The sequence below is a fragment of the Lonchura striata genome, chromosome 1 (assembly GCF_050655825.1).
Source record: "Lonchura striata isolate lonStrDom1 chromosome 1, ASM5065582v1, whole genome shotgun sequence".
NCBI lineage: Eukaryota > Metazoa > Chordata > Aves > Passeriformes > Estrildidae > Lonchura > Lonchura striata.
In genome coordinates this window covers 105,669,110-105,695,685 of record NC_140703.1, presented here as the reverse complement: position 1 = coordinate 105,695,685, position 26,576 = coordinate 105,669,110, and the positions used below count along the sequence as shown (strand labels likewise).

The 26,576-nt window shown below is 41.8% G+C and overlaps 1 protein-coding gene across 3 annotated transcripts in view; it reads left to right on the top strand.

The window, feature by feature from the left end:
• PCYT1B (phosphate cytidylyltransferase 1B, choline) overlaps positions 1 to 26,576 on the top strand; it is a 43,026-nt gene that overhangs the window by 11,612 nt on the left and 4,838 nt on the right. For 2 of the 3 annotated variants that reach the window (XM_021552981.4, XM_021552980.4), the window contains exons 2-7: positions 10,518 to 10,617; positions 11,915 to 12,031; positions 15,171 to 15,322; positions 16,234 to 16,312; positions 19,347 to 19,489; positions 21,359 to 21,547. In XM_021552981.4, the coding sequence (XP_021408656.1) occupies positions 10,518 to 10,617; positions 11,915 to 12,031; positions 15,171 to 15,322; positions 16,234 to 16,312; positions 19,347 to 19,489; positions 21,359 to 21,547 (780 nt within the window). Of the gene's footprint in view, positions 1 to 10,517; positions 10,618 to 11,914; positions 12,032 to 15,170; positions 15,323 to 16,233; positions 16,313 to 19,346; positions 19,490 to 21,358; positions 21,548 to 25,684; positions 26,000 to 26,576 lie in introns of those variants that run through there. The other variant, XM_021552982.4, reaches the window with a different exon arrangement.

Here is a 26,576-nt window from a genome sequence, read left to right as displayed (position 1 = left end):
ACATGGACATCAAGTTCCTATCAGATCTTTTTTAAGATCTTCAGTACTTGATCTGATCTCATCCTTTGAAAGCAGCATGTGCAGTGGTGGGCCAGTAACCTTGTCACCTAGACTATTACTGTAAAGGAAAGAGGGTGTCTCAGGTAACGTTTTAATATTTTTGTACCTCAGGATGATACCTCAGGATGGCTCTGGTACTTCAGAATAATATAACTGGTGGCAAGTCTGTAATATTTACAGATATATTTACAGATGACTTCTTAATGCTGTTCATTGGTTGTCACACATCTCTAAAATTAATTATCTGGGCTTTCAGTTTATAGATGGACTAAGTTGTAGGAATCAGTTTTTCTTGAGAAATCACCTCAAATTTTAGAAAGTGAAAAGGGATTGGTTATTTTCTGACACTGTTATAATCCTTTTCATTGAAACAGGAATTATTTCTTTAAAGCTGTAAACTGTGAATATTTGTAATGGATATCTGCCATTAGACCTCTGGTTTTATACTATGAAGTCTGCTGGCTTGTCAGGAGCTGTCACACTAGCACTAACCACCTATGTCCTCTACAGATCGGGAAATCAGGGGACATTGAAGGCAGTTCTAGGCTAAGTTTCAACGTCTATTGAAACCTGATGTTTTCCAGTGCCTGGTACTGTTGTAATTATAAATTGCCATTAATTTTTTTCCCAAGACACTTTGTGCATTTTCTTAACCAGCTGAAGCATTAATGAGCATTTGTGTTGCTTCAGTCAAATCTTCTGCTCCATCTCTGACTTAGTCTTTGCCTTCATATATCTTAATGCCAGGAAAATGTCTGAGTGACTCCACAGGTCTTGGTCTCAATGCATAGCAGAGAAACAAACCCACTGGAGTCACAGGTTTTATCCATTGTGGTGATTTTAGGAGTTCTGTAGTCAAGAAAAAACTTCTCACAAATAGCATTTCTCCAATCCTGGTTTGCATCCTTTTGCATTTATCCCTCTTCTCATCTGGACCAAACTGCTGTCTTAGGCCACGTTCTCATCTGCTGTGGTCCCATTCATAGTTTTAATCCTCGGCATACCCGTGGTCATGGGGCCTTCACTGTTTTCAGTGGGATAAACATGACCCCTGGTCATATCATGCCACTTACTCATGGCATGGCAGTTGTCCCTGGATAACTTCCAGTAAGCTGCAGAGTGCTGCTGGGCTGTGGATCTCAGCCTGGGAATCCTGCCCTTAGGGTTCGCCTGTGTGCATCTGTACTAAAAAGGAAAGCTCTTAGTTTAACTGTGAGATACCATAGCAGGAAATACCAAAGAGGAAATAGAAAACCTTGTGAAATTATTTGCTTATTTTCTTTATAATGTATTTATATCACTTCGGATCAAGAGTTTCACTTTGGTCCCAGGTATGTGTAGCTCCATGAAGGACTGGTGTGTCCTTTGGAAATTTCCAATCCTCACGTGAAAGAAACAAAGAGGCATTTCAACACACTTTGTTCAGGAAGACAGTTCCATGCAACATCTTTAATGAAAGAAAACAATGGCAATTTATAAGGACAGTGCTGCAGATAAAGCAAACCCAAATACACATTGAAACTTACTTGGAAAAAAACCTTCAGAATGTAGTGCTTGGTCTCATCTTTCCCTTGAACACACTGAGAGCTTCTTTTCATTGTATTTCATGTATCTGTCTTCCAACACAGGCATCACTGGAAACGTGATAAAATACTCTCTGGACCTGGGATCCAATGTCTTATTTTCAAAACTGTCAGAGCCTAACTGAGGATTAGATAAACTGAGGAAATGCAGGGCAATGCAACATAGATTTCCATCACAGTGTTTAATTTAAGAAACCAGCTAAGCAGAAACCCACCTGAGTTAGCTGGGGTGAATTACAAGGGAGGAGAGGGAGTAGTAGATAGGTAGGCATGTGGTTCGTTTGGCCTGTGCCCATAGGCATATTGGTGTGTAGAGGGCAAGGCAGGAGGAATAAAACAGCAGTTTTCATGAATTTAAGGTGAATCTATCTTTAAGATGATGTAAAGAAGCATCTAAGTGCTTTTTGTTCTGTCTGCTCTGCCCTAGGCAGTGCTATCCCCAAAATACTGGGCTGTTTAAGGGTATGTGACATCCATACTACCCTTGGATGTCTGTTCTCAGGCAGCTGAAGCTGTGGCCAGCTCTCATTTCTTGCTCAGGAAATGGCATCGGGGTCCTGTGTGGAAGTACCTGAATAGTTTATTGGGGGCTTTTTTCCATCATCATTGCAAGGACAGACTAGCTGGATACTTCATCTATCCATATGGCAGATAAACCATGTTCTGCCAAGGCAAATGTCAGGGCCACTTGAGGTTCACCCTTGCAATCCCAGGACTACTCCAAAGCCCACATTTACTTCTGTAGTGTTGTGAGATTCAGAGACTGCAGGCTTTTGCAGGTCAATAGGAATTAGGTATTAAGTATCTTGGGGCCATTGAATCTACAGTACTTGGAGAATGAGACTCAAGTACAACTGAATGTGACAGGTCCCATATAATTTCAGGTATCAGCTGCTTTAGCCATTTTGTTTATTTTCTTGATTTTTTTAGAAAAAATGAGAGTACGTGAATTGAATTTTTGTCCAGTTATTCAAGTGAATTTGAAAAACACTATTTTTTATTTTATTGAAGAGTAGAGGAGAACATTTTAGTATTTGCACACACTGAAGCTGTATAATGGTTCAAGGAGTCACTCTACTTCTTTAGACAATTTCTTATTGCTGCTTTTAATCAAAAAACTCAAAATCTGAAATAATTGCAAGGAAAGTGTGCATGCCTTAAATTCCTGTATTTTCATTCCTTCATATTTACAGAGAATATTTTAAGAGGTTCTGATGCAATTCCTAGAATAATTTCAGTATTTTATTTCCATGAGCTTTCATAGATCTTCATATTCATCTTGCATATATCACTGGAAGGCAATTTTAATCAGAGGAGCCAATGATTAAGGCAGGGCAAGTTTATTGTGGTTAAAAAGTGTCCCATGCATCTGTTTCTCTCTCACGTGATGTTGACAGGGGGTCTGCCATCTGTTTACTTCAATGTGGAATTAAGCATAAATAAATATGTAAATAGCCTTACATATAAGGAACCCAAAATTACTTTATTTGACAAAATATTTATTTGGTCCTTTAGAAGTTTGGGTTTTGCTCTGGATTAATTTTAATTTTCATAAATGTTGGCTACTGTATAAAACCACAAACCCATAAAAATGTGCCAAGTGAAGTTTGTGCTTGGGGACATGTAGCAATTTTTGCTGCACTTAAAAAAAACTGAATTGCCCATAGACATTAAAAGTCTACTTCAATTTCCCCTTTTTACATCAGAGAACGTGCAGTTTATATATATTCTGAACTGCTACAGTTTCTGCAAAAAACGTTGCAGTACATATTTGTCAGATACACAGAACTACAGATACCTTTTCAGGAATCAGAAATTACCCATAAACACAGGGAGAAGACATTACATTTTATATATTGCATTCTGTGCTTGCAAATGCAATGATATTTTCAAAACAGGTTTTATTAGGAGAATATTACCAACTTCTTAAAATGCGCTGTTGCCATTACTACAAAGGTTTGTATTATACCTTTAAAAATGAATGGAAAAACATTGTAAATAGATTCTCTCTGCTCCCTCCTCAGGAACTTAGACAACATTATAATATAACATATGTATAAAGTATGTATAATAATATATGTATAAAGCATAAAAAGAACTCAGCACATGCGTGAATATGGAGCAGAAGAAATACAGAATTAGAAGGCAGATACTGACTACACAGGCAAGAATGTGTGTAGTGTATACTCACACATCCACAATCACATACAGACATTGAGTACAGCCATAACTGTCTATCCCAGTGTGTCCTTTGTTTCCATGTAATCTGCTTTGCTGTTTGACACACATACAAACAGATGGTATAAGGTGAAAATCTCTTGAAAGCACTGGATGAATCAGGGATCTTGTAAAGAAGCCCATCACCCTCCCTATGGGAAAATAGATCTTCCCAGAGTTTTTCTGCTGACAGCTGAGGAACTGCAGAATATGTGTCTCCTGTGCAGGAGGCAAAAAAGGGTTTGGGGGTTTTTTGCTTCTTCATAGCTCTGTTTCTGAGTAATGGTTTATACAAAATGCTGTCCTACATCTAACATGAAATAATTGATAAATGTAAAGTATCTCTGTAAAGAAGCACAAGTAGAGATTGATTTTTGGGCCAAATTCACCCAATAGTTTAGCTGTATAACTGAGTTGCTTTCCAAAGATTAACCCTTGCCTGTGTTAAAGCAGAGTTGGGTTCTTTTAGCCGTATATCAGGTGAATTGCAGATGACACTACATGGGGTGGGAATGTCGGTCTGCTTCAGGGTAGGAAGGATCTACAGAGAAACCTGGACAGACTCATTAATGGGCTGAGGGCAGTTGCAGGAGCTCAATAAGGGAAAGTGTCCTGTTCTGCACTTGGGTCACAACAACCCCATGCAACATTACAGGATGGGGGAGGAGTGGCTTGAGAGTTGCCCAGCAGAAAGGAACCTGGGGTTGCTGCTCACCAGCCAGCTAACAATGAGCCAGCATGTGCCCAGGTGGCCAAGAATGGCAGTGGCACCTGGCCTGTATCAGCAGTAGAGCAGCCAGCAGGACCAGTGATTGTCACCCTTACTCAACAGTGGTGAGGCTACACCTCGAGTACTGTGTCCAGTTCTGGGCCACTCACTTCAGAAAAGATACTGAGGTACTGGAGTGTGTCCAGAGAAGGGCAGCAAGGGTTGTGAAGGGTCTGGAAGTGTCCTGTGAGGAACGGCTGAGGCAGCTGGGTTTGTGTGCTCTTGAGGAGGCTCGGGGGAAAGCTCATTGCTCTTTACAGCTGCCTGAAAGCAGGCTGTAGTGAGGTGGGGAGATGGTCTCTTCTGCTATGCCTGCAGTGAGTGGGCCAGAGGAAATGGCCTTAAGCTGAGACAGAGGCGATTCAGGTTAGATATTAAACAATTTTTTTCAGTGTTAGAGTGGTCATACATTGGAATAGGCTGCCCAGGGATGTATGCAGTCACCATCCCTGGAGGTGCTCAAGAGGCATCTGGATCTGGCACTGTGTGATGTTTGGCTGGTTTAGGGGTTACAGTGGTAGTGCTGAGTTGACAGTTGGAGTGGATGATCTTAAAGCTCTTTTCCAACCTTCATGACTGTGTGATTCTATACAGTAATGCACAAGTAAAAAGAAATCTGTAATAGACATTCAAAGCACAGGAGCTGATGTTATCTCCACTGAATTGATCAGCAAAACACAGAGTGGCATTAGAGCAGTGGTGACATGTTTTTGGTCTGTTGACCATGGCCAACCTTCAGCATTACTCCTGGGCCAGCACGCAGTTGTCACAGGGCATTGAGTTGCAAATGCCTCACATCCAGTTTGGTTCTTGGCCGTGGTGTCTGCAGGCTGATGATTGGCAACCAGTGCTCCTTTGAAGGAGCCACAAGCTTCTTTATCCTGGAATGCTGTGTATCCCTCCTTGGTGCTGGGATGTCTGACAGCTTTCCTGTCTGTAGCCATCAGGACAGGAAAACATCCAGGCTCATGGGCTGCACAGTGGCCTTGCTGCAGTTTGCTCTTCCAGTGAGTTCTGCCTGGATCACTGGCATGCAGAGCTCTTTCCATCTCCTCCTGGCCATGCCAGCCACGGGAGCGGGCTCAGGTGGATGAATTCCCAAGGGTCACATTTCACTTCTGGCTGGTGTTCATGGAGGTTGAGGTGCTTCATTGGCAACTCTTTCACTTGAACTCTGCTTGACTTGGGGCCTGTCCTACCTCTAGGGATGATTTCATTTTCTAAATAACGTGTTCCAGTTCAGTCAGAAGTCATGTCTGTCATGCAGGAGGAATCTTGTCACAAAATTCTTTGGCCTTTTGCAAATATTACACTAGATTACATAAAAGTTATTCTAGTTTCATAATCTAGGAATCTCTACATATATACATCATTATGTTTCTTGAAACGGCAGTGGAAGTTGCTTTTCTTCTGCAGTGCCTTCAATTTGTAATTCCATCTTGCACTTAATAATTACTTAATACTAATGATGAGCAAAGTATATTTGATTGAAGATAAAGCCCAGAAAGAGCAACAAAGTTAATTTGAAATGCTTGCAAACAGAATGCTGAAGTTATTGTTCTTATAGTTTGCCATATTTTTAGTTTACCACCTTCCTTAGTCATCATGAGTCAACTGTGAGAGAACAGGACTTTTTGTTATACTGGCATTGATGTTAGAACTGTTTGTAAAAAGTTTACCAGGAGACAACCACCAGTAACTTTCAGTTACATCTTAAATGCTCATAAATTGATCTGTTCGAGTCAAGGTTGCTGACCCGAACAGGTAGGGACCACGTGGTTTTCCATTTTGACAATGTTTGTTCCCTTAACCTCTAAGAGAAGACCTTGGTAGTGCATAACATGGCTTTTCCACTTAAAAAAAGTGTTCATACCTGAGAACTTGGCACATGCTTACTTTTCAATAGTTTTGATAGGGCTTTTTCTTAAATATTCCTTGAAACTGATGTCAGTGTTTCCTGCTCTGTAATTATTGTTTCCCAACATCAGGAGTAGGTTCCCAAAATAATTGTTCCTCATATGAGTAGACCTTACCCACGTGATTTGTTGCAGTGAAATCACTTATCTGTTTTAAATACTGCCTCCAAGACAAAAGGTGGTTACAGCATCAGACCTCCCACAGAATTTCCCTGCCAATTTAATTCTTTCATAAGCACAGGCCCAGCCTGCTTTATCAAGTATTGCCTCTGTAGCTGTACTGGTATATAATCTGAAATTTCATTGACCTTTGTTGATGGCAAAATCTTAGATGACAGTACAATTTTACCAAGAACAGGAGAGAAGGTTTTGTAGTTGCATGAATTAAAAAAAAAGCAGTAGCTCCTTCTATTAGCTGTGTTTTCTACAGTCACCCTGCAGACAGTTATAAAGGCAGGCGCACTATGGCTTGAATGGGTCTACATTTGCCTCCTTAAAGGAATGTTTCTGCCGTCCTTGCTTCTGTGTAAAAAACCCAGCCCAACTACCAAACAGACAGAAGCAAGCAATAGCACAACAGGCTGTAATCAAAAGAGAGGGCGTGGTGGTGCTTGTGTTCTTGACCTGTTGTTTCAGTGGTAGGACTGACTCCTCTTCCTCTACCAATCACCAAGAGCTTTCCTTTTAATGATTAGAAACACAAGCATGAGTGTTTATCTTATGCCTAGGAGCTAAGTTAAATGTCTACAGTAGCCTAAGAGGCGGTGAAGACGTATAATAAAAAGGCTGCGTCACGATATGCCTGAAAATGAAATGCTAAGAGGTGTCATGTAGCATTTCTTAGTGAAGTGTCCTGGCCCCAGAACCAGCTCAGCTGCCAACCACACTGTGCTCTCTTCTCTGGGCTACTGTCTCACAAATGGGGCTGTGGGTTACGAAGACATTGGTGGTGCATATGGAGCTGTGAGGTACTTGCTGGGAAAGCCCCCATTATCCACCTTATTGAACATCATTCAGTTCTTTTGCAAATTTCCTAGAAAGCAAGACACTATTTAAACTTCTCGTGGAATGAACAGCTTCTAATACGCAAGGGTTACTAAATATGATGGTTTTTCATACCTTCATTTTACTGAATGCTGTGTCTTCATTTCCAGGAAACAGGACTCTTTCTGCAAGGGCTTATTGTTGTCTTCTGAAGTAAATATCATTAATAAGTCCTAGTATTGCAATGGCTTTTCCATTTGTGACATGTGATAAGCTTTCTGTCCCATATTACTACAGGATGGTGCAGGTCTCAGGAGCTTACATTGGTCCAAAATACAAGGCTAATTTTACTTGATTAATTGCAAAATATAAATGCCTAGAAAATAAGGAAGGCAGAGATGAAGGGAAAAATCTATCAGAAAAAGATAGAAGTACAAAGTCTTTGTCTGACATCTGATTATTGGCAAAACTATAGCAAACTTCCAGAAGAACTTTAATGGATTAACCAAAATGAAAAAGCTGCTATATAAATTACTTGCTGTTTTCTCACAATTCTAATTATTACCATGAAGAAACTGGAAAGAATACAAGTAATTATATATAAGCTGAAAAGGTTTGATAAATTATTTCTGGGTTTTAATAATTTCTTGAAATATTTTCTCTTACAGGCTTATATACAAACCAAATGGTCTCATTTTACTCATGTTTTTGTTAAGCTTAGCAATAATTTTTCTAGGACAGATAAAATAGTAGTGAGTAGTCATTTGGAAGCTATTGGTATAGCTTTCATCTGTCAGCACATGGTGTTTATGCTTTTCTCTGTTTGGTTTTGACAGAATATGTCTGATTTTAATGTATTGCATTTGATGTATTTTCATATCCAGTAACTGTGAGGTCAGAGAGTAAACGGAATATTGACAGATCTGGTTCTAGGCCCTGATCTGTAAAGTGAGCTTTAATGACAAATCTTTATAAAAGCTGGACTGATGGGAAGTTAATAGAGATTGTTCTTCATTGAGCAGAGACTGAAAGAAAAATCTCAGTGTTGCAAAGGTGGTTACATGGATGAAAAGCACCACTGTGTTTGCCTGGGGGGAAAAAGAGATATCTTCCTGCAAACCAGGCCTATTTTCTTCAAATAACCTTCAAGGAAACAACCTCTGCCAAGCTAGGAGCTGATTACCAGTTGCAGGCCTCAGACCATAGCCATTATTGTTTTAACATTTCTACCTTCCTCTTTATCTCAGCAGGAACCAGGCTGTATGGGCTGCCGTGTAACTTGACCTTCCTTGGAGATAAAAAGACAGATTAGCACCCAGCAATAGCAAAGCCAGAAGCAAAAAGACAGTATTTAGAAAATAAAGGAAAGAGCTGGCACTGTATGATTATGTGTAATGTTCTACACTGTGCAGCGTGGGTGGCCTGATGAACAGTTCCCCTCCATGAAACCCAGACAGAAACTTGGGCTTGGTAATAGTTTCTCCATTTTTAACCTTGTCTGTGCAGAGATGCTGTGATTTTCAACATGAACATACTAATGATGATGATTCCCTTTAACATTTGAGAGAATGGGAAAAAATAAGGGAAGAAAAATGGAAAGGGGAAAAAAGGAAACCTACATAAAATTGCATTACTTGCAGTAAACAAAATGAGTAGCAAATCAGCAGAAAGAACTGGATCTGGATTGTTAAGTCTTTGTTGTTGTTTTACTACTGTCTTCTGAGCTTTCCATGCAACAAACCAGTAATCTCAGAGATCAGCAGCAGTTAGACATGACATGCTCTAAAGTCTCTCAGAGATGCTAAAGAATGCTAAATGCTCAGTGATTAATCATTCAGCATCAAAAATCTGAAAAAACAGTGTAAAGGCAAAAATGGATGCTGTAGTGATCATCCATGGGAGCTCAAACTGTTGTGACAACTGTACATCAAATGGTCACTGTTAAAACCCAACCAAGCCACAGCTGCACAGCCATGAACTTCCAGTTAAATCATGGGGGAGGCAAAGTGACAGATTTCCTGCAGCTTTTATCAACCATCACTTCTTCTCAAAACCAAAGCAAACTAATACTCAGCTATGTTTTTGTAAAGATTTCAAGCCAAAAGCTGTAGGAACTGTTTTTTTTTTTTCCTATCAGACTATAGGGCAGATAATAAATATCTGAGGGTCTGATGACTGATAACTTCCTACATAATCAGGGGCAGAAAATACAAATTCAGTAATCAAGTTTCCTCACAGATAATGCCACGTCAGTCTTCACACATCCTCACACTGTCTCATTATCTTTAGGTTGTAAGCTCCTCAGAGCAAGTACCCTTGTGGAGCTCTGATCACAGTTAGTGTTTTAGTACTATTACAGAGTACGTCAGACCAGAAAGGAATTGCAGCTCAGTCAGTTCTTGTTAAATGGGACTTAAGGTTTCATCCTTGCCTTTATTTTGAATGGCTCCTCAAATTTATAGGAGATTCTGACTAAGACCACAACAAAACAACCTCCCAATTGTTTGTACTGATGCCAGTGGCAGGAAAGGGTTCTTGTTAAGAGGTGGCTCATTTGCAGCTTTCTACGTCTACATCCCAAGTAGTTTTTCCAGCTGTTACTTACAGGTAACAGAATACATTTTTCCTTGGGCCTTCAGAGTCACTGAGAAATATTAAGCTCATCAAGCTCATTAATCTTCACACCATCCAACCTGACTTTGTTCTGCAAACAAAAAAATGGTGTGCCTTCACCCACCTCAAAGATGACCAAGCTTCTCTAACAGAGACAAAGAATTCAGTTACATGACGTTTAGAAAGCTTTATTTTCCTCACCATCCTACCTTGAGTGAATTGCGTGTGCTCAGGGGTGACCAAAAAGCAAAAATCCCCAGAGAACAAACCGGCATGAAGGCTGGTTACAGCATTCTGCCACAATTAAAAGGTTCTTTTATAACTACTTAGTGGTGAAAATAATTTTACTTTCTTTGTGCTTTTTCCTCCTTCCAGACACTGACGGCACCTGCTCCATTCGCAGATGAAACAAGCTGTCAGTGCCAAGCACCCCATGAGAAGTTAACCATTGCACAAGCCCGCCTGGGAACACCAGGTATGTGGAGAGAGCTACATCCACAGGATCATGGGCACTCCCAAAGCTTCTTCCATACAGACATCAATTATTGCTCATTTGGGCCTTCTACACAAAAGCAAAAGCCTAATGTCTAGTACTATCAGGTAATGGAGAAGAAGCCAGCAACTACAGAGCCATTACGTTCTCTTAGAGAAACAAGAGAAAGCATTTCAAGTTAGAGTTTGATTTATTTGTGGATGTTGGTTGGAAGGAACACTTGCTAGCCCACTCCAGCCAGCCTGAAAATTGTGTTATGTAGTAGCTACCTTCTGGATTCTCATCTCTGGAAAATTCTTCTTTCTCTGGTGTTCCTGATGATTGCATCAGACCTTCCAGTGACCTTAAAGGTTACTTGCCAACTTCTTTATCTGGGCATCTGTGATTGGACTGGGGAAGCAGGAGGAGTCCCAAATGCATCCTTCAGCCTCCCCCCCCCCCATATTTCAAGAGGTTATTTTTTTAAAGGCTCTGTTTACTTACTCTGCTTATTTAAAATAAGCTTTTAAAGATGTACACATTACAGGAGCAAGCTTCAGCCTTCCAGTCAGCTGTGCAAGGAACAGTGTTCTCCCATGGACCCTTGGATGTCCTGACTGCAGAAACATCTCTCTGCTTCACTGAAACACAGTAACACAGTCCATGTAGATTTGAGCTCTGTTGCTTTCATCTCCACTGTGCTTTTGCTTGGAGGTGGCAAAGCATGTAATTTGAGAAAGCAAGTTCTTTATCAGTCTGGAGGCTGCTGCTGAAGGTGCTGTACAGAGAGTTATAAGGGTGATAGCAAGAGAAGAAGTTGTAAGCTCATTAGACAGAAGAACTTGGGGAAAGTCTGGAAAAAGTGAAGTAAAAGGTTTGCATAGAAGAGGTAAGCAGTTGATTTTTACAGCAATAAGCTGTGGAAAAGTCAAGGCAAGAGGGGAGGAAAGGGAAATGATGGGAAAAATCCATAAGGCATATCTGATTAGAAAGGCAGAGAGAAAAGAACAAGACATATGGTGGAACTCTGAATGAGGCAGGAAGATGACATTTTTGCTAAATTAGAATATGGGGATGATGGATGATAATAAATAAGGTAAATCTGAGAGAAAACAGCAGAAAGTACAAAGAACAAGTAATGTGCAGTATCAAAAACTGCAGGTTTACCTGTGGGGCTTTTGAATATCAGCACTGAGGTAAATCTCTGCAATCGTGATCTGGGAACAAAATGCCATCCAGCAGAATTAAGTGCAACTTGTTTGGGATCTGAAAAATCACTGTTGTGTTTCTTTCTCCACAGTTGACAGACCTGTCAGAGTGTATGCAGATGGAATATTTGACCTCTTTCACGCTGGCCATGCTAGAGCTCTTATGCAAGCCAAAACTCTATTCCCAAATAGCTACTTATTAGTAGGAGGTAAGATCAGAGTTATTTTTGCTTCTGTGGATTTTTGCTTCTGTGCTTCACTATCAGAAAGTTATTGCTGTTCTCCCACCCCCAGCTGTTTATACACTATGACTTGAATGCTGCTTCCACTCAGGGGCTTTCTATAGGTGATTTGCCTTGAATTACATCTTACAATTGCATCAATTAAAGTAAAAGTCAAATTCTGCCCTCAGCAGCACAGGCACAATTCCCATTCTAGTTAAAGCAGGTGCCTGCATGGCTCTGAGCTTAAAATAGCTCCATATGAATAATTTACTTTTTTCAGTTATTTGCTCAAAATTGTTCAAAGATTGAGATGAGTGAATGAGAGCAACCATTATTTGTTTCTGGCTCATTGGTCCCTTTGCCAGCTAGGCACAGACCATGACCTCTGCCTGCCAGGTCTAGACCCAGCTTTCAGCATCATCACAGAAGCTAAGTCTGGCCCGTTGTCATTGAAGACCCAAATGTAGGTCATGAGTGGAATGTAATTTCAGTTCACAGGTGTCCCCAGGCAGGTTACTTTCTTAATTATCTTTTCTTTTTCCTAAGAATATATTCTTTTCTTGGTATGGGCCTGGCTAACAGTTGTTCAGCAGTTGGCCTGTGCCTGAGGAGTCACTGGAGGGTGGCTCTTTCCTACCTAGCTGGCTGTGCAAGCCCTGCTGTCATGAAGCCTCATAAATGTGCAGTTTGGTTCCATTTTCCTTGCACCTCCAGGGTTGAGATATTCCTCGCAGCAACATTTCACAGCAACCTTCATTCAGCTGCTCAAATGCTTTACAGTGAACATGAGTGCAACCTTCAGGTACCATAAGGTGCATTATTTTGCATATTTGTTCCCAAATAGTTGTGGGGGTGGGGGCGAGAAGACCCAACACAGAGGAAAAACCAAAATTTCTTTATAAACATGTATTTTAGTTTTAATTTCCCATGGAGCTTCCTGTGAGGTAAAGGATAAGTCCCTTTGTTAGGAGGGAAACATTAAGAAAGGAAACATTTGGTTTCCTGCTGAGCCAGACAACTTGCAGAAGAAGCAAGTGGAGGCGCAAGACTGTGGGGTTTAAAAAAAAAATCCAAGTTATGTACATTTTGTTGTTGTTTTTAAAGGATATGGGGTTGCCCCAGATAAGGGAAGGAGCTTTGGGGCAAAAGCCTGGATCCTTTGAAATTCATGGCATAGCTTCATTTTGCCCTTATTTTTGGCATGAAGGACAAAGCAGCCAGCACTCATCAGCACCTTCTCCCAGCAAAGCACTGTGTGTTAGTGTGTTCAAAAAACGGACACCTTCCCACACCCACATACAATTTGTGCTGCAAAAGCACCGGTGTCTTATGTCTTTGTGGACATCACAAGCAACCCCTTCTATTTCTTCTTGTGAAGACAATTATTTGGACCTAAGATCACTTTTCCTTTTAAAATGGACACTTATACGTTCCCAAATCAGTTATTAAGAAGGATGACAGATTCAAAAGAAGTACAAAGAAAGATATTGTGTCTGCATTGTGCATGAACAAATAGTAATCAGAAAATAAAATCAAACCTTTTTTCAGAATTCAAGCAAAAATTACTATTTTCCAATAATTTTGGTAGACCTTTTCTTCCAGGAGAGGGTAGCCTAAAGATGCCATAAAGGCTGTAAATAAATACAAATATATTCCCTGAAGGGATCTTTCTCCTGGAAATGCTTTGATCACCATTAAATTTCATGTCAGCAGGCATCAAACCTGACATAATAGGACAGAGTAGCATTTTGCTTGCTGGAATTCATACGTATGTTATTATCTGGCTTTGAATTTTGCACAAGCTTTAGAGCTATCTAAGCCTTTCTACATTTTTCCTACTTTAAAAGTCCTTAATGACTACCACAGCAAGAACATCCATTTCAGATCTCAGAAAAGACTGCATCTTTGCCAGCACCTTGCCTGATAGGTTGATGTTTTCAAATTAGAAAGAAGCAGCAAGTGTAGGGCTGCTCTCACACTTCACTGCAGCACTGGGAATGCTGCATTTATCATTTGTCAAGTACATTTACAGACAAAGATCCAAAGGCACAGGTTTGACCTGTGGTGAAGGACAACCACTGGCAACCCAGCTATAAATGGGTATCACATTATTCCATGTGGGGTGTCAAATGACTGTTGTAGCTGTAATGTTGAACAGAGATGGTTGTGGGGAAGGTCATTGGTTTTTACACAATGTTATGTGGGTAGAAAGATAATACCTAACTTTTACAGTCCTCTGGTAATGCGGGTGTTGCTGCTCCTCATTTTAAAAGCGATGTGACAAAGTATTACTGCATCCAGAGTTAAAGATGCAGGATTACTGGACCTTTAGCTCTGCTCATTTCATAGAGCATATGGCTTCTCCCAGTCCTTTCCTTGCAGCTTCCTTCAGCAGTTTCCATTTGAACGTGGCACAAGTCCTACTCTTCTTTCTGTGAACTCAAAGCTAAGCTCAGACACAGATTCCTATAAAGTTTTATATGACTTGTTTTCCATCAGGATTTATTTAATGAGAAACTATCCCACTGTGATTTTGAGCTTTGTTAGCAAATTTACCTTTTAGAGTGTTGTTTACATAAAAATAAAAAGCAGGAAGTGGAGGCCCAGAAAGGCTGAGGGGTCTCCATCTTTGGAAATCAACTGGGCATGGCCCTGAACAACCTGCAGTTGACTCTGCTGGGAGGAGGAGGTTTGGATTAGGCAACATCAAGTATTTTTTGTGCCTCATTTTGTGATACCTGAAGTTAGTGAGCATGCTGTGATTGTCCACTCTGTGTTCTTTGATTGGTTTTAAAGCATTGGCCATCACCCCTGAAATATCACAGCCCATGAAATCCCCACTTAAGAGTGGGATTGGTTTACCTTAGCATGTAAAGGATACCACCTGAAGTGTCTTAAAATACCATACTTGGCCTCTGGCTGCAGCTCCAGAAAGAGAAGGTTCTGTCATTATTTCACAGTTGTATCTGCCAACTCCAAGCAGAACTCTTAGATGCCCTGGAACACCCCAAAGATTGCTAAGCTAATAACTAAGTGCTTAATGGATTTACCTAGTATAATCAACTCCTGGTCAATCTAATCTTACTGAATATGGAGCCATTTTGCTCATACTTCTATATTTTAGTTTGCAGTGATGATTTAACTCATAAATTCAAAGGCTTCACTGTGATGAATGAAACTGAGCGATATGAAGCCCTCAGACACTGTCGATATGTGGATGAGGTCATCAGAGATGCACCCTGGACACTGACACCTGAGTTCCTTGAAAAACATAAGGTATATTTGTTCCCTTATCTCTCCCTTCCCCTTTGTAACTGACAATTGAGAATGAGCAAGTCTGAAATCCTGTTAGGTGGAGCAAATGATTTTGCTTAATTAATTCCAGTCACTTAAATTAGGTATGTAGCATTCCTTGCCTCCATCTCTGTCAGAAAACATTATATTTATTTTGCCTTTTTTTCTCAATATACTGAGATGATTTCTCTACTGAGATTTTTGAAAAGTAAAATAACACTGAAAAAATTATTGATAAATTGACTTTCAGAAAAGGAGATGGTAAATCAGGAAAGCTGTCACCTAGTGACTGAAGTCCTGAATTAAATGCGTGTTTCTTACTAATGGCAGCAGGTGCAATATGTAAAAATCCTGTGTGCCTTCTAAAAGGCAAGATTGAGTGTTTTACATGCTATTGATTGCCTTGCAACACATATGAATCTTAACAAAAGCATAATAAAGTAGGATGTATTTTAGTGTCTACATCACCAGGTGACAAAAGGACAGCATGACAGTACTAGATATACCTATATATATGCACAGCACTAAGGACCCAAAATCAATTCTCTTGCCTCCATGATTTTGAAAGCCAAGGTTTCACCACTTGCTTTTGCAGTAGGAATAAAAGCAGGAGCCTGTGTCTTGGGTTTTGTACTGCATCTCACACTGAGCCCATCAGAGTGATGTGGTAGTGGCAGTGCTTTTGGAGAGAAGATTTCTGGTTTTTTGTAATTGATCATACAACACAGCAGTTGCAGGTCCAAATCTAGTACAGTACTAGTAGTAGGTGACGGCTTTAGAATGAGAATATAAAGCAAGTTAGCTGAAGTCAAGAAAAGAGATGACTCTCTATAACAATCCCCCAGTGAGCCACAACTTGGTGATGGTGATGTGATTCTTCTGTTCACTGGCAGATTGACTTTGTAGCACATGATGACATCCCGTACTCTTCCGCTGGCTCGGATGACGTATACAAACACATAAAGGAAGCAGGTAAGGGCACCTTTACATTTTTTAGCACCTTCCTTTTCAGCCTCAGCTCAAATTCTTTTACTGCCTTTTAACCAGAACTGCTGGGAGAGAAGCAGCAGAGGTAGTGTCACATTGTCTTACACCCTAACGGTAGGTACTGCTGACTTGAACAGAAAGAAAACCTCAAAGGACATCCTTGGCTTAATTCCTGCCATAACCCCAAGGAAACCATTCAGATCTAGCACAAAATAGACCCATCTGCATTTTTAAAACAGTTTTATAATGCTTGACTAAGAATTTTGAATGGATGAAAATGAGTTCAGTTCCCACAGCAGCCCAGCCAGCTTTAGTCAGTTTTTGATAACCACAAACTGACACCTCCTTGACACATCACATCCCAGTCCTTAATATGAGCAAGCACAGGCAACCTTCAGGAGCCATTAGGATCCACTTGCACTGGGGGTTTAAATCAGTATCAGAGTAATTCAGTTCCCGTGACCATTTAGCAGTTTGGTTGACTGTCCATATTGTAATATTGACTGTTCAGTGTCCATATTACATTGAACATGAAGATGCTAAAGTCATCAGGAATTTGTGTCTCTTCGGTTCAAGGAAGATGAATTAAATTTGAGGAGATAACATTAAGCCACTCTTTGCCAGTAGTAGCTATCCTAACAAAGTGAACAGTGGATGCAGGAGGAACAAATCGTATCCTTCTTCTGCTGCTCCCTACAGATGCTGCTTTGAACCCTGCCAAATCCAGCCTCTCTGTTCTGCATAGACATGTATATTGGAGGCTTGAAAAAATTCCAGAGCAATCTGCCTGATGGTTATATGCCATGCAAAGTGACCTTCTCAAACTGTACAATGACAGCTATAGACCAGGTATTGACCTGAAGGAATAAGCTTTTTATAGCAGCAGTTCTTGCTCTTTTTCTATTGTGAACCTCCCTGTGGTATCAGACTCAAAACCTTCCTTTGGGAATGACTGTTGTATAGATTCAGAGCCAGCTTCCTTCAGTGGGCAGTGAAAAAAGGCCCCTCTGGTAAGAATGGGTCACCAAGGGACATACTACACACATGCTGAACAGGCAGCTATTTTGCTTTTCTTCTGTAAGGTGCTGAGTACACAGGACAACATGACAGGAGCTCTTGGTGTCACTGGATCATTACCAGACTTGGTGTGAGAGCACCCAAACTTGGCACACCCTTCTCTGCTGTCCTTGAGCACAGGCATGGTGCACACACAACCTGATGAGAAACTCAAACTTTGCAGAAGAGACTATGGACCTGCACCTTCAGGGACTTGTGGTCCATTGTGTCTGGCACCACAAGATACCAGAGAAGCATCTTGAGTCCTGTATGGCTGAATTTTGCTGAGTATAAACTGGGAATAATGTTAACTTATTTGTGATGAGTTTTGAGTAACAGTCCCTGTAATAGTCCCTAATGCTCCAGAGCAGCATTATTACAATAATTAATTTCCCCTTTCTCCTAGGTGTTGTGTTTTAAATAAACCAGGGCTATTGATGCATTTGCACTTCTTTTCCATAGTTCCAGTACTCCCATTTTCCCACATCAGGTTGTTGGAGAGCAGAAAAGTGGATGGGAACCAGAGAGTTCCTTGGGTAGATTCTCATGGGCTCCCAATTCCCCACTGCCTTCAGTGGATAGGAGGGTGTATGGGCAGTGGTGAGCTGGGTGACAGTGCAGTGACTGAAACTGTGCACGTCTGAACAATTAGCTTGGAAAACATGCATCAGTCCAACACATGAAGCAGATGTAAGCAAAGTCAGCAACTGAGGGTAATGTCCACCTACAGTTCCACTTTCAGCTTAACAAAGGTGGAGTTTGGATTTTGTCCATGTATTCTTGTAACTCTTATCTATAAAGGTTTCTGGCTCCAAGTGGGTTTCATTGCTTCCAAAAATAGTTTCCTGAGTGACTGGTGCAAGCCTGAAAAGCAACAGTCAGGGAAACATGTCTGCTCATGATTAAAGTAATCTATTTTTTTAGCAGAGTATTAATTAGAGATCAGAAGGAAAATATATCACATAGCATTTAGTCATAAGAGGCTGCTAAGCTTCCTTCTCTGAGTCTTTTTCCAACCCAATAAAATCGAGTTGGAAAATGCCGCTTACTTTAAGTGAATGTGTGAGGATTAATTTGTCAGGAACTATAACACCATTTTAAGACAAAGCACTACTTCTTTTTCCTAGACCATCTCCATGTTCTCTCGCTCTTTCATCAGCAGCTTCACATTGCAATTACATATAAGTGAGAGTAGCAATTTTTTTGTAGCTCTAAATAACTACTAAACCAAGGTGTGCCTGCACTCTGCTACTATTGCATTTGTGAATTGCATTAACAGTTCAGGTGCTCCTGCTTTGGTGGGGAGCAGTTAGAAAGCCACATATCTCTCAGTTGTGTTGAGGAAGATAAGAGCAGTATTGATAAATGGCCAGTTTTCTTTGGGACTGATTTGTCAGAGCAGGGAGGATGGTTATGCAGCTACGTGCATGGCTCGATGGACATGAAACACTACCATTACACTTCATCTTCCTGTTACAAACCACTGGCACCTCCAGGGTGTTTTCCAGTTACTGTAATGCATCTTTTTCCTGGCTTTTGTCAAGGCAGAGGCTGGCTGTTCTCCTCAGCAGAACAGACTGTCAGATGGTGCTGCACAGAAGTGGAAATAAAGGAGAGCAGCAGACCTCCCTGCTCCTTTATATAACAATAAATAAGGGCTGTGCTTATGGAAAGAACTGCTCAGTGAATTGGCCACAGCTGTGAAGCTTGGCTTTCCTGGCTCGGGAGCCTCTGCCAGTCCGGTAACTTCCACCTCACAGCTGACACTGTACAGAGGGCAATTTTTAGTCTTTCTAAAGACTTGAGAAAAACTCAAACAGAAATAACAGGAGAGAGCTAGGAATATAGTAGAATTGCAAGCCTCTTGCCCTTGTCAGGCATTTTGGTGTTCATTCTCAGCTATCTGCCACAGTGCCTGGTCCTGCCAAGTTTTTTCAGCAGGCTTTCTTTTCCCACTGCTCAGGAATGTTTGTACCTACGCAGAGAACCGAAGGTATCTCCACGTCGGACATCATCACTCGGATCGTCCGGGACTATGATGTGTACGCCCGGCGCAACCTCCAGCGAGGGTACACCGCCAAGGAGCTGAATGTCAGTTTCATAAATGTGAGTGCAGTGATCCACGTTTGCCCCTCAAACACTCTCCTAGCATCCTGAACGTAAAGTAAAGGTTAAGAAATTACATCTTCCTCCTGCTGCTTTTAAAATAGCTGGAAAGAACTTAATTTAAAAGACACTGGTAAGTTGAGGGTAGTTTTAGTTGCTCCTATTAATTAGCAGCTTTGTTTCCATCTTACACTTTTAACAAATCTGCTGCTTATTCCTCCTTGAGCTGTAGGTGACAATGATACACTAGGAAGGAGCATACACTTCCACCAGGAGCTGCTCAGCCATTCACCCAACACATGATTTCTTTCTATATTCTTATTCCAAGAAGGCAGCCCAGAGAGCATGGATTTTAAGATCCAAAGTTTCTCTACAGTGTGATAGGATTAAAAAAACAACAAAACAGAAAACCAAGAAAACCCTAACAAAGCAAATCACAGAGCAGTGAGATTACTAGGGAGAGCTGAAATGGTTTTCAGAAGACAGTGAAGTATGCTAGGAAGCTGGTACATAAAAGATGCTGCTGTAGAGCTCAGAAACCACAATAGCAGGAGAGCCATGTGAAAGGATGGCTCAGATTATTCATCTTCTACATACATACCTGCCCCTCCAAGGAGAATTAAACACTTTATGGAAATTAGACTTTACCTTCCTTCATTTTCTGTTTCAAGTCTTGACTTAAAACCTCAAGATAACCTACATAACTGAAATCTCTCTTGTGACTGAGATGGCTCACAATGGGACTTCTCACCTCCCTCCCTGGAGCTTGGAAACCCCCTTGTGAAGGACTGAATTGTGTCATTTCGATGGAGTTTATCTCTTTAATTTTTTGAAGTCTGGCAGATAAACCCCAGATCACAGGGCATTAAATAATTATTTCACTGTGATTTTTTAGAAGTCTTCTACACCTTTAAAGAATCATGCTTGTAAGTGTTCCACTCAGAAGGATCACTATTGCAAATATCCATTAAAATAAGGCATGCTGGATGCCTTGGAGATTCTCAAATTTATCCTTTAGCAGCTGTGAGGTTAAGATACTGTTGCATAAGTTATGCTTGCTCCCATCTCAGACACTGATGTCTCCTGAAGAAACACCTGACATGATTGTTTAGCTTACAGTAATTTAAATGCCGAAATACTGATTTGCACTACAGACTGTTTGTCTCAAAATGAAATCCCCAGGATTTCACAAAAGCACTGGTCTTGCTTGCAGAAGAACACTGGTTTCCTCATTCCTCATCAGCCAAAGGGATGATCACTCTTTAGGTACAGAAGAAGTTGGGTTTCTTTGGACCTTGGGGATTTTCTTTGTGCTTGTGGCTTGCAAAGATGGTTCTTTTAGTGATTTGTGAGTTAGAATAAACCCCACTTCAGTGCTTGTTTTTAAAATAAATTCAAATGGCCATTAAATTAACAGAAAATTAAAAGTCAGTAGTGATGTGTGCTTCTACACAGACCACCACACCTTCAAGAGCACAGCCTTCCTTATTTCAGCCCAAGTTAACATCCAGGCTGGCAAGTCAGCAGCATTTGCCAGGAAACATAGGGAGATTTACCTTTCGCTGACTCTGAAGTTTGACCTGTTAATTTCACGTATCCTTCACAAGATTCATATCAAAGTGTATTCAGTTTGAAAATACAGAAAGATTCATAAAGTGGATTAAACACAGTAATCACACAAGAAATCTTTTCAATATGTACCTTCTGCACTTCATTCCACAAATGCTAAACTTGCATTTATAAAAATAATGTGAGAATAGCTAACCAAGGCCATATGTATTAGGATGCATTAATGCAATTCTTTTTAACTGTCTGTGGCTAATTATTTCCAAGTTTTTTTATTAATCTTTGACCACACTTTTAAAACAGGAGAAGAAATACCGCTTTCAAAACCAAGTGGACAAAATGAAAGAAAAAGTCAAGAATGTGGAGGAAAAGTCAAAAGAATTTGTTTACAAGGTGGAAGAGAAGAGCCATGACCTCATTCAGAAATGGGAAGAGAAGTCCAGGGAATTTATTGGCAACTTTTTAGAGCTGTTTGGACCTGATGGAGCTTGGGTAGGTATTCTGCCATTCCAGGAAGTCTGAGTGTTTTTATTTCTCCTCTCTAACACAGGTGAAGAGCAGATACATTTGCTGCTCTTTGTCTCAAAAGTCAGCACAGCAGGGTAATGGCAAACCTGGCTGCTGAAGCCATTAATGCATACCAATACTGCTACAGCAGGATTTGCTGCTTCTGGCCGTTGCTTGTTTGGGGTATCTGTATTTTGTGAAGGTGTGATGATGAACATAATGGTGTATTCAGCAGAGCTGCATCACAGCACCACACAAGCAAACAGGCCAATACAGTCTGTTGTCCTGTTAGCATTAAATGCAACTACTCTGACAACCTACACTGGAGGTAGTGAGGAACAACAGGACCATTGCAAAGATTTTCAGTACTTCTCTTCCTGGTCTGTATGCAGCAGGAGAAGATTATAATTTTCTAACTTTAAAAATGACTCACATAAAGTTACAGGAAATTATTTTATTTGTCAAGTTCAGGCTCATCTAATGGACAGCAGGGAAGGTTCAGGTGGGACTGGAAAGCTCTCCTTGGTATGTGCTGGCTTCACAGAGCCATTTGCTAAAGGTCTTCAAATGCCTTGGAAAGGCAGTTCAGAATTTGCAACAGCATCTTTCTGGAGAGAAACCTGCTCAAACCAAACTCATGCACTGAGTAGTGAGCTAGTGACACTAAAGAGCCCCAAAAGAGTCCTGCCCCACCCCCATCTGTCAGTTCTGATAGCTTGCCAAACCTCAGGAAGCTTTGTTTGCTTGTATGGGTGCATTGAAACCAGTAAGAAAGCTTAAATTGAATGTAGACTTTGTCTGTGTTTGGATGAAAGCCTAGACTCTCCAGTGCAGGCACGATCTCAGAGACACTGCTCTGGTTGCAAACTCTTGAGTGAAAAAGGCACCTTCTGTTGGAAGGAACTCAGCAGGTATTTTGTTTATAAACAAGCACATAGGAAGAATCACAAAGCTTTTGTGAATTAAAAGCACACACATCAGTTCTGTGTCACAACTCAGTGCTACCAAGTCATGCAGTGCCTGCCTCTTACTGGAGTTCTCCTCTTTGCACTGACTTGCCATGTTGATTACCACTCAGTTGAGAAAACCCCAAAATTAGGCTGTGAAGGCTTCAGAACAGAGACTGTCATCATACAGCTACTTCTGTCCACACAAAGGCAGTAATCGCTGAACAACACAGGCCCCAGCCACACGAGCAGCGAGCTTATGTAGCAGTTTGTTCATTGACACTGTCATGTTCCTGGGGGAGGGCAAGAAGGCAATTCTTCAGATGAAATGCCCACATTTACCTGCATTGTCCACATCCACATGAAACTTCCTCTTTGAGTTGTTGCCCATGGAGCTTGGTGTGTTTCCCATGTGGGATGGTCCTTTGGCCATACGTGCTGAATAAATAAAGCTGATGCTAGCAGAGTATGTGAAACCCACAGGAGGTGAGATGAGTTTAGCTGTACAGAGAGAGGAAAAGAATTCAAAAGCATTGATCCTATTTCCTAGCTCTACTCACTCAACAGTGCATGCAAATGGCATTTTTAAAACCTTTGCTGACAAAACCTTTTACCAAATTGAAACTCTTATTTTAATTCCTGAGTAAGTGTTTGGCCAGAGTAAGTCTGGTGCAATCACAGGGACCTTTGCTAAGAACAAGAGGAATGAAATCTCTTCATAGTGTTGTAGGAAAAGCATCAGTGACAGCAAGCTGAGAGGTGGTGTAGGTTTTTTAAAATCAGTTTGAGCCTTGGCAACAGGAAAGACTTTTTAAAAAATGATAACACTATTAGTGTCAAAACTGTTATTAATGCTAATTTGCCTCATCACTGTTAGTTAGAAGTTGCTTTTAATGTTGACATTAAAAGTACAGGAATTGTTATGGGCATGCTGGATTCCTAGATCAGTAATGTGCATGCCATTATTATTTCACAAATAATTACTATAATATACTTCAGGCTAGCATCAATTTTCTAAAAGTAAGGGCTGTGTAACCCACAGAAAAATGCCTGTTTGTGAAAGAGGTCAAAATGTCAGTTTTCAAATGTCTAGGTGTCTGTAATCCATTGGCAATTTTGCCCACCTGTGCAACCCCCTGTGCATATGTTTTCTGCAAGAGAGTCACAGAGAGGTCAGAAACAATGATTAGTGTGGCATGAAACCTTTCTGTGATGTGAGACAGGACCACCACATTGCCTGGCATGCAGGGCCTAATGGCAGAGACACCACTCCAGGGAGCAGGTGTCCATTCCAGCTCCTCTCAGACATGCACCAGGATGCACCTAAAACTGAGGTCAGTGGAGAGAAAGCACTGCTCACAGGCCAGGGTTTCTGTGCCAGTCTCTCTCAGAAATATCCCTGCAGATGAGATGTCCCTTCAAGGGGCTGGCTTCCCCCTGCTCAGCACACAGGGATACTTGGGGAATGTTGCCTTCCAAACAGCTGATGCACCTCAGACATCATCAGGGGCTCAGGTAAGACAGGTTGCAACTGGAACCTGGAGATGGTGTTTAGGCCACACCACCTGTCTGCAGCCTGGACCTAAAATGGCCTTGGAACAATCGGCAGCTCAAAAGCAGACACCCAACTGGCACTTGCTTTGTAAAGCAAAGGAGTATCAACATACAGGCAGTAAAATTCAGAACAGGCAAAATATTTTTTCCCAGTAGCAAGTTTGCCTAAAACAAACCCTAAACTGATTGGGTGTACCTAAACTTGCTTGAGTCAAGGCTTTGAAATTATTTCCCTAGCTCTGGTAAAGGACCACGGTGCATCCAGCCTTGTCTAATCCTCCAACACTCCAAGGAAGCCATTAACACTTGTTCTACTTCTTCAGCACCCAATGACCCAAGAAGCTCCTTGCCTGCAAAGGGCATGGCTTACTGATCCTGCTAGGGCACAGCTGGAGAGAAGAGGTGTTCTGAGGCAGGTGAGTGACACCACCTCCTCCTCCTGCAGAGCTGTGGCTTTAGCCAGCAGCCTGGTGGTTTCAGCACTAATGCAGGAGGCAACGTGGAGGGGCTGTGCACTTGCCTTGCTGGAGGTGTGAGTGCATCAGTTTGTTCCAGCAACAAACTCTTCACTGAAGGCCTAGGAAGCAGGTGTCCTACAGCCTGCTATTAGCAGGAAGGTGGGATTCTCCTTTCCATCTCTAGTCTCTGTGGCTAAGGCACAGTCAAGTACTCCCTGCCACATGGGATAGTGCAGGCCAAGCCAGGCTGGGGCACTTGGATGTCCTCCAGCACTGCCACCACACCACCACAAAGCACCACTGTGCCACTGAGTTGTTAGAAGTGACAACAGAAGGAAGTCAAAGTCTTTTGATTGGCCAGGGAAAAGATATTTCATATCAAACTTTTTTTTTTTTTTTTTTTTTTTGATTATCTTCAGTGAGAGTGAAACAAGCTAAGAGAACCTCACATTTCCATGATCTAAAGGGAAGTTTTGCACCTCTACCACTGAATTGCAAACAAGCTCTGGGGCTTTGCCAGCCCTGGTGACATCCTTGCAGCTCTCAGCTGCCGAAATCCTCCCCTATCTGAATGCTTCCTGGCACCATTTATCAGGAGCAACCACCATCTGCTAACTATCGAGATTTTAGGAAGCCTTGACTAATGTGGACCTACCAGTAGTGGAGGGGTAGGTTACACACCTTGGGGTTTTATGCTCAAGAGCCTTGGGAAGTGTAGCTCCAGGCAGGAACTGTTCTGCCACTCTGCACTGTGGTGACATCCAGGCTCTAAAAGTGAGTCAGTAAAGGTTAACATGATGAGTTTGTAAATTAGGAGAGGGAGCTCTCAGAGGAACAGCTAAGTTCAGTATTTGTGCTTGATTTTTATGCCCTGGGATTTAGCAAACACCCAGAACCCTGAGGGGGAAACCAGCATCTGCCTCTCCACTGGCAGGGAATACCGAGTTTCAAAGAGGAGGAGGAGCAAGATCAGCAGCCAGATACTGTGTCAGCACAGGGCAGAATCACTGCAGAGGGAAGGGGAATAGGAACAAGATGAAAACTGGGCAACTGCAAGCTGCATCTCAGCTAAAACAGGCAAACCCATGCATTCTGCACAAGATTTTCTTCTCAGTCCTGAGTGGTAACTTAACGTTTTTGTCGGGACTGGATCTTCCTTTCAGCCGAGCATCGCCTGTGACTCAACTGCCAGTACTTCAGCCAAGGTTGAGGCTTCTTGCTCCCCATGCCCAGGAGGAGCAGCAGGGCACTCGGGTTTGGCACTTTCCATGTGAAGCCTGCAGCAGCTGCACAGCACACACCATGTCTTCCGTAACCCAGCGTGATGCAAGGCCACATTGCTGCTAATGAGTAGAGGCACTTGCCTTAGTGTAGCAGATTGCTTGGCTGCAGAGGTGTCTCTCCACCCCATCAACTCTAGCAGGCCTCCACTCAGCTTTACAAAGCAAAAGTGACAATAAAGCTCCAAGCAAAACACAGAGCCTGCAAGTGTTTTCTCTTTTCAACAGACACCCAAATTCTGACATTTCCACCCTCAATTTATGGGTTTGGGTCGTGCCTGCTGCATGGAGCTGGGGAAGTGGCTGCCAGTACTTGGCAGGTACTAGGCTGTCTCCCTTAAGAAGGGACAGAGGAAGAAAGGCTGGGAAAGCTAGGAAGCTCAGGAGGAGACGGATGGTCCTTCCTAACATTCTAGAAGGAAAAGGCTGTGGGAACTAGGAATATTGGGTGGAATATTGGAACTAGGAATATTTTCAGGCAGAAAAGTGACCTTTGAAGACAACATCGTGACCAGTACGTGCAAAAACCACAAAGGGAGTCCCCCATGTGTGGCTCAGGCCAGTACACACGGTGTTCTCACAGTGGGGGTGGCCCAGCTGAGGTAAAAACTGGCATGCAAGGACCAGGTTATCATGAGCACAGCAGAGGCAAACCAGTCATGCTCCAGGGCTCTGGCTCCCTGCTCACTCCCCCGTGGGAGGCACAGTGCAACCCCTGCCTGCCCCAGCTTTCCCCTCTGTGCAGTACTCAAAGAGCATCTTTTCACTTTGCTTT